This window comes from Dipteris shenzhenensis, chromosome 27, assembly GCF_047967505.1.
Source record: "Dipteris shenzhenensis isolate YYH24624 ecotype China chromosome 27, Dip_SZ_1.0, whole genome shotgun sequence".
Taxonomy (NCBI): domain Eukaryota; kingdom Viridiplantae; phylum Streptophyta; class Polypodiopsida; order Gleicheniales; family Dipteridaceae; genus Dipteris; species Dipteris shenzhenensis.
Genome location: NC_141622.1, coordinates 24469808 through 24478422, shown reverse-complemented (window position 1 = coordinate 24478422; position 8615 = coordinate 24469808). Strand labels below are relative to the sequence as shown.

The window sequence follows — 8615 nt, the reverse complement described above, 5'->3', positions numbered from 1 at the left end:
GATTTGTGTACAAATGATCATCATGGCGAATTGAATCTTAAAGTATCTCCTTGATGCAACCAATAAATGTTTTGGCATAGATGCATGCAAATTTGCACCCTAAATTCTTCACCATGTGACTTGCAATCATTTCATCGATAAATCACTATCTATCATGATAGTATGAATGATGGATGATATAGGTGGAGGGTGTTGAAATGAAGTAGACATGAAAAGTGATCTTATAAGCCCTAAATACTATTGGAAAGAAATGTAATTAAATGTATATAGCATCTTTGTGGGGTAGTTTTATGACTAAAGGGTGTGTGATGTTAGCGGCATGTTTGTGGGGTAAAAATTTATGTAGTATCTTCTTGGGGTAGTTTTATGACTAAATGGTGTGTGATGTTATGATAAAATTGTCTACGAAATCACAATATAGGCCATGCTCAGAAAAATGTGCTCAAACCAAGACGCTCAGAGAAAAGACATACCCACTAGTTTTCATTGTTTTTTAAGCATCAAAAATTCTGGACTATCAATGGTTATAGTGACAACTAAACTAATTCTTATTCCAATGCTAGTAGACCTATTTTTTAATTTTGCATGCTTTTAGTCCTCATTCTTATTCCAATGCTTATAGACTTATTTTTTAATTTGTGTGCTTTTAGTCCTCATTTTTGTTTGCATCTTCATAGATCTCATACCTTCCACTCTTGCAATCACCTGAGGGGGTCACTATGTAAAAATCCCATATAGCACATGTGATCAAAGGGTAGCACAAAAACCCTCTACCTCTGGAATTTTATAACCTATATACACCCCTTTTTGTCAATTTTTATATGATTAAAGTACCCATTATGTATGGAAAGTTTAAGATTTCTTCAGTAGATTCTCATCCCATGTGAATCATTTATTTAGTTTATGATCTAATAGTTTTAGGCTATGAGAAGTTGAAGGACATTCTATGAGTTTGTCCCCTGTTCTTTATTCCATGTCATCAAATCTATCAATGACAATTTTTGTGTGATGTGTGTCCCTTTTGGTGGGAAATTGTATGTCAGGTGCCCTTTTCTTTTGCTACTTTTGGACTATGTGTCTACTTGTCTGTGTTTATATGACAAGTTTATTTTTTGGTACAAAATGTGCTGATGAGAAAACGACCTTGAAGGGTTTTTGCAACATAATGGAAAGTTATGGACCATGATTCCAATCAAGGATATGATGAAGTTTAAATGCTTTATAAAGACTGCAAGTATGAAATGGCATATGGTGGTAGTGGGTGTGATCATACATTAAATGTGAAGAGTGACTTTAGCAAAGAAGATATTGGTTATGGGAGAAGAATGAAAGGGATGCATTCATACTTTCAATGCGAGGAGTGGGGAGAGAGAGAGAGAGAGAGAGAGAGTTTTAACACTCACACAGCATAGGTATCATTAGTAAAGAGCATTGTACGTGACACTAATGACCCCATTAAGTGTGCCCCTTTAAGGGTAATTATTAAAACTCCTTATGTGTAGAGATTATCATTTAAACCTGTGCCTTTTCCTTGTAACAAGGATGAATTCTTTTGAATGTCTTATTAAAGGAAAAAACAATGCAAAAGATATTAAATAAAAATGAGAATAAAAGCCCCATTTATTCAACATGTCCACATTTCTTTTACCATCATAAATTGATTGATAAAATTGCTTTACGTGCTATATTTGCATTCCAAATCAAGTCAAATCTCCTTGATGACATGAAGATGACAAACAAGACTGAGGAGGAGGATGGGGTGACCCAATAGAAGGAAGAATAAGTGAGGATGGTAGAATCACATGATACTACTACTAAGCAGAAGAAGGAGAAGACTTGTTCCCCCTTCGAAAGTCATGTAATGCTTAACAAAGCTTACTTGTGGCTTTTGATTTCTTTTGCCTATCCTATGCACACTCACTCCATAGATGTTTCCATTTTGTGTAGGGGGCGAGGAGGGTTGAGATGAGAGAAGAGGTGTAACTTGTGTGGCACTATTACACATGGAACTTTTCAAGAAAGAGGTGGTTTCTATGCACATGCAACTTTTCTAAGAAGGAAGAGGTGAAACCTTGACGTGGGGAAAGGTTGACTGAGAGAGGAACTTTTCAAGAAAGGGACTTAGCAAGGTGGATGCTTTTCACATTCAACTTTGTAGAAAGGAAAGAGACGTTAGACTTGGTCCTTAGGTAGGTAGTAAGGGGGACATACGTTTTGAAAATAGATAGGGGACCGTCTAAAGGTTTATATGAAGAGTCATTTCGACCATACTCATGATCATCTATAGACATAAGAGCTAAAGGGTATAAGCACCCACTCTGCCCATAGTGGGCATCAACTACTTTCTTCTTTTCTTCTTCTACTCTTCTCCTTCCACCATAGCCAAAAGAACTTCAGTTAGCTTCGTGCTCGTCCCATATAATTAAGCTCAGCATTCACTGTCCTCCTTGAGCGGGTTGCAGATCTTCATATTTTAGCGACGACGGTTATCGCTCTTTCACTGATCGGTTGCTCTTTCACAAATCGTTAACGTAGCTTTTGATCTAGTCGTTCGATTTGAAGGTCTGTGTCCCTCATCATCGATCGACGCCAGGCTTTGTTTATACTTTTCCGTAGAGGTTTTGAATAAGCTTGCTTTGTTAATCATCGGAAACACCCCTGCTCCTTCTGCTCTTCTTTAGCTTACCTTCGTGCTTGTGTTGATCAGTTGATTTTTCTTCTCGGTCGGTTCTCTTCTCTCTTGCTCTTGTCGCACTAGCAGCATCCTAACGATCTCCTAGTTTTTGTGCACAGAAGACGTCTTCCTGCACCTTGGTGTATTCTCTTCCACATCAATCTCGACAGGATCCTTCAACAAAGGCAACATGGCTCGATTGAGCTCCTCAGCGCTTCCCTTGCTAACACTTGCTCTCGTACTTCTCCTCCCAACCCCCTCACAGGGCACCTCGTGCAATCAAACATCGCTGAGTATCTTGGCTCCCTGCTTTCCCTACGTCGAGACGGGCAACACCACAAAGCCGGGCTCGGATTGCTGCACTCCCTTGACTACCCTTGTAGGCACAGAACCCACTTGCCTTTGCCAACTCGGACCACTTGCGAACACTTACGGCGTGTCAATCAACGAATCTCGTGCCTTGCAGATTGCACAGCTCTGTAAATTGACAATACCCGCCAGCGTGCAATCCTGCCTTACAAGTAAGGGCTCTCCTATTTCAATTCCATTAGTGTAAAGATTCTTCTCAGTCGCTTTGTTCATACGCCCAGGCGTTTAAGAATGTCACTAATCCTCTGCTGGATGTTGGACAAAGCCAAATTAATTTGTGATGAAACATCATAGGGCTCTCCTGGATTTGTGAATCGGCGAGAGCAGACTGTAACTTCGCAGGAGTTGATTGTTGATTCGATTATAAATACTAGGCTGAATTTTTTATGCTGGATCCACTATGTGCAGGTCTTGCCCCTGGTTCGGCTCCATCTGGATCGATTACTTCAACAAGTCCAACAGGAAGTGTAACTCCGCCAGGCGGCCCCGCTGGTGCCCATAGTGGTGCCAAGATTGCACAGTCAACCTCCGTGTTTGCTGCTGGCATCTTAGCGGCACTCATCTGCGCTCTACTGTCGCAGTAAACCATGATCAATTAGTTTGCATCCGAGATGAAGTTTACGATGTTGCTCCATAGCATGGGAGAGGACAATTGACATAGAGGACCTTATTTAGGTGCACACCCAAGCAGCCTTGGAATTTTCAACCGTTTTCACTTTGCCTCGGCTAATAAAGTTGGGAGTTTTCGTTTAAACCAAGTTGGGATTTGCTAATTGTGTGGAGTTTTGGCTTTTCATACTTCTAAACTTTTGAAAGTCTCTACGCGAGAGTCAATTTGCTATTTGCTACTGGACTTCCGTTTACTTCTAAATTTTTGGTTCTTTCCTCGATTTATCTTGGCTGATGAAATACCACCACTAGATCATTCATAGCATGGTCAAATTCTAATTTTTTGAATCTCATCAAGGTTGGCTTGGTCTCTTACACTTGTTACACAATCAATAAGTGGGTGATGAATATAGTAGGACATGAATAAGTCCCCCAATTGAAAGAAATAAAAAATGTATTACTTAGTGAAAAACTTAGGGAAGGGATGGAGAAGCAAGGAAAGGGATAAATAAGAGAGATTAATGGGGACGTCCCTCTATTTATGCCCATTATCTTGGTAGGAAACATGTGGAGTTTGTAATAGCCCACGTGCATGTTATAAAATTTTTGTATTTTTTAAATATATAATCTCTCGTTTTTCTTGCAAAATTATATATATATATTTTTTATATGTATATATTCTTATGGCACTCAAGAGCACCTATGTGTAGGAAAATATGAAAGAAAGTACATGCTTTAGTTTTTCCAACTCAATTTTTACAATTTGTAACATCATAGTATTGCCTTTGTTGTGTGTGTGTGGGGAAAGACAACTATATTGTGATCAAATCCTGCAAAAGGTTACCTTTATCAGTTGTATTATCGTTACACTTAGGGGAATTAGAGACTCTCTAGTGTCAAGATTTTTTGAAAACAAATGTGAGAGGGGTTTTGTTTAACTATCCCTAGAATGCGATATGATGAACCATGAGGAATTGAGGAAGAATTTATGCTATTATGAAGTGTATACTAGGCCTTATTCTTATCATATCTCCCTAATGGCACTTATCTAATTTCTCTTCTCATCTATACGGTCATTTTACCTATTCTTGTTGAGATATCGAGCTCCACTCGTGATATGCGAGGATGACCGTTGTGCATTTATGTCACCAACTTGTTAGCTACAAATGCGATTGGTACACTACCCATGAATAATAGCTGGATGACAGCCATCTTTATGTACTCTAGTTAGTGGCTCAATTAGTATGCCACCTAGGTTAGTTGAGTCTGTTGAGACCCACCTGTTCGAGTCACTTGCAACACATGACAAGTCTTTTATACTAGTGAGCCTGTTCGAGTCACTTGCAACACAAGACAAGTCTTCTATACCAGTGAGTATATTTGAGTCACTTGCAACACAAGAAACCTTTTCTACATCAACATCTGTTACTATAATGTCCTCAATACCTGTGAGCATGCCACTATGATACTCTTGATTACTACTATAGCTTCTTATCAATTTGGATCCCATTTGTGTTATAGTCCTTTTCTTCTGATAATATTCTGTTGTGTCTTCCATGACATTGAAGGAAACTGTCTTGGGCAAACTTGATTTCAAGAAAACTAACCCCCATTTACAAGTACTATGAACTTGTAGTTGAGACGTAGTATTATGGACATCTAAATGTGAAGTACTATCCATTGCATTTTGAATGACACCTACACTAGTCAACTTAATTATCTCCACTATACAGAGAAAACTCTAAGCATAGCCCTTAAAGTTGCCAATTGCTAAAACTTCTCCAGAGCAAGATAACATCTCTACTTTTTCCCCCTCAAAATAAGTTTTCTTGATATCTTGAAAGTATGTCTTTGGAACAATTTCATCTTGGTCCCAGAGTGTTCTGTGTGCTTGCATATCAAATATGTCACATTGGAAGATATCTCCCAATGTTTCAAAGTCTCCATGTGGATATTTTAAATGTACTTCAGGATTTACAACGTTGGTGATTATCACTACACATCTTCTCTCACCACAATGTTGGAAATGACACACATTCATAGGATCAAGACTATGAATTCGTCCAAAATCCACCACTTCATTCTTCTTATATAACACCACATTTATACCCTCTGTTAGGGTGAATACCTATTTTATGTACAAAAATAGATAAGCAACTCAAAATGAACATAATAAATAATCATTGAGCTTATTATTACTTAATAACTTCTATATCAAAACTAGCAGAGAAGGCATTAACCTAAACCCTACATCCTAAACTTTAAACAATCAATACCAAAACATCTTAACCACCGTAAATCCTAAACTTTAAACATTTAATTCCTAGACCCTAAACCCTAAATCCTAAACTCCTAAACAATAAATCCTAAACCTTAGACCCTAAACTCTAAATCCTAAACCCTAAATCCTAGATCTTAAATCCTAAACCCTAAACCCTAAACCCTACCCCTAAAATACAACCAAAATTTAATGAATTTTTTAAATTTGTGCAATAGGTTGGATATATCGCCCTCGGGGGGTCACTATGTATAAACCCTCTATATCACGTGCGTTCAAGGCCTATATTTAAAGTCCCTTATCTGTAAAAATTTTCATTGATAAAATGTACCCCTTTCCTATACAAATCTGTAAATTTTTTCCAAAACTATTTTAAATAGTCCCTTATGTATATTTATTTCTGTAAATTTTAGAAATAAAAAAAATCCTTCTGTTGAACTCATGTGGGTTACATATGATGAGTGACCCCCCTGAGATATTGCCCAAGATATACAGTTGGGGAATATATCCAACCTGTTGCACAACTCAAGAATTTTCTTAATTTGTGCAAGGTTGGATATACCCCCCAACCTATTGCATATAGCCCCCAACCTGTTGCTCGAGCAACAGGTTGGGGGCTATATCCAACCTTGCACAAATCAAGAAAATTCTTGAGTTGTGCAACAGGTTGGATATTGCTCAAGAAACAGGTTGGGGGGTATATCCAACCTGTTGCACAAGTCAAGAATTTTCTTGACTTATGCAACAGGTTGGATATACCCCCAACCTGTTGCTCGAGCAACAGGTTGGGGGTATATCCAACCTGTTGCATAAGTCAAGAAAATTCTTGACTTGTGCAACAGGTTGGATATACCCCCCAACCTGTTTCTTGAGCAACAGGTTGGGGTGACCCCAACCTGTTGCTCAAGAAACAGGTTGGGGTCACCCCAACCGAGGCCTGTTGTTGGATATATCCCCCAACCTGTTGCTTGAGCAATAGGTTGGGGGGTATATCCAATATGTTGCACAAATCAAGAAAATTCTCAATTTGTGCAATAGGTTGGATATACCCCCCAACCTATTGCTCAAGGAACAGGTTGGGGGATATATCCAACCTGTTGCACAAATCAAGAAAATTCCTTGATTTTTGCAATAGGTTGAGTGCACCATTATCCTATTCCACTTGCAACAGGTTGGGGGATATATCAAACGTATTGCACAAATTGAAAAAAATCATTAAATTTTGATTGTATTTTAGGGTTAGGGTTTAGGGTTTAGTATTTAGGGTTAAGGATTTAGGGCTTATGATTTAAGATTGTATTTAGGGTTTTGGGTTTATGATTATGTTTTTAGGGTTTAGGATTTAGGATTTAGGGGTTGGGGGGTATATCCAACTTGTTGCACAAGTGAAGAAAATTCTTGACTTGTGCAACAGGTCCCCAACCTGTTTCTTGAGCAACAGGTTGGGGGATATATCCAACAACAGGCCTCGGTTGGGGTGACCCCAACCTGTTTCTTTGTGCAATAGGTTGGATATACCCCCCAACAGGTTGGGAGGTATATCCAACCTGTTGCACAAATCAAGAAAATTCCTTGATTTTTGCAATAGGTTGAGTGCACCATTATCCTATTCCACTTGCAACAGGTTGAGGGATATATCAAACCTATTGCACAAATTGAAAAAAATCATTAAATTTTGATTGTATTTTAGGGTTAGGGTTTAGGGTTTAGTATTTAGGGTTAAGGATTTAGGGCTTAGGATTTAAGATTTAGTGTTTAGGGTTTCGGGTTTATGATTATGTGTTTAGGGTTTAGGGTTTAGGGTTTAGGGTTTAGAATCTAGGATTTAGGGTTTAGGATTTAGCATTTAGGGTTTATGATTATTGTTTTAGGGTTTAGGATTTAGGATTTAGGTTTTAGGTTTTAGGGTTTAGGGTTTAGTATATAAGATCATGAGCTTAGAGTCTAGAATCTAGGGTTTAGGATTGAAAATTAGGTTTTAGAATTTAAGTTATAGGGGTTAGGGTTTAAGGTTTAAGGTTTAGGGATTATAACTGTTATATAAGTTTAAGAGCTTAGATTGTATAACCTAAGATCTAGGGAACTTTAGGATTTAAGATTTAGGGTGTAAGATTTAAGGTATATAGACCATATAAAATATGCATTCCAGAGTATTTAGTTTAGATATATATAGACTATGTGTTATATGCTTTCCAAAGTGTTTTGTTTATAGGTACGATCCTTTGCAAAGGCTTTACTTTAAGTAAGTATAAGTCTACCTACAGTAAGTACGCCATCTATAGCATGTAACCCTCAAGTTATACCGCCAATATCTGTGGCGATAACTATGATAACTCCGGCAAGAGTAACTACAATATTTGCGGCAGTAACTATAGTATCTCCAACTATACCTACACCATCGACTGCTGCAACTACAGGAACAACAAGAAGTGATCATGGAGCAGATTCAAGTTCTACAGCTATTCCCAGAAAGAGAGCAAAAATAACTCCTACTCCACATGCAGATCGTTCAAGTGCAGGTTATTTAAAACCCGGCAAAAAATTGGATAGCGATGAACAGGAGGATCCGCACGAAGAAGATACAAGTCTCGAAGACTTTTCTATAAGTGTGGCAGACTTACATCCTCCAAAGGATGAGGGGTACATTTGGGGATTTTCACAATTCAACGTGGCCACAATGCTTAT

At 38.2% G+C, this 8615-nt stretch overlaps 1 protein-coding gene across 4 annotated transcripts; it reads left to right on the top strand.

The window, feature by feature from the left end:
• Positions 1 to 2265: 2265 nt before the first annotated feature.
• Positions 2266 to 3883, top strand: LOC147884071 (non-specific lipid transfer protein GPI-anchored 15-like). Of its 4 annotated transcripts, none has more exons than XM_087398733.1 (4): positions 2287 to 2327; positions 2453 to 2562; positions 2794 to 3195; positions 3452 to 3882. In XM_087398733.1, the coding sequence occupies exons 3-4, from the start codon at positions 2865 to 2867 to the stop codon at positions 3625 to 3627; spliced, it is 507 nt and encodes a 168-aa protein (XP_087254859.1). In that variant the 5' UTR covers positions 2287 to 2327; positions 2453 to 2562; positions 2794 to 2864; the 3' UTR covers positions 3628 to 3882. The 4 variants fall into 4 exon arrangements, with proteins under 4 accessions (XP_087254860.1, XP_087254858.1, XP_087254859.1 ...); XM_087398735.1 differs by having other exon boundaries at positions 2289 to 2327; positions 2797 to 3195; positions 3452 to 3883; XM_087398734.1 differs by having other exon boundaries at positions 2266 to 2562; positions 2797 to 3195; positions 3452 to 3883.
• The last annotated feature ends 4732 nt before the right edge of the window (positions 3884 to 8615 follow it).

Bases quoted from the DNA above. Each gene is read 5' to 3' on its own strand.
- LOC147884071 (XM_087398734.1), top strand. From the start codon at position 2,865: ATGGCTCGATTGAGCTCCTCAGCGCTTCCCTTGCTAACACTTGCTCTC. The intron at 3,196-3,451 runs GTAAGGGCTCTC...CACTATGTGCAG, and splicing joins CGTGCAATCCTGCCTTACAA to GTCTTGCCCCTGGTTCGGCT.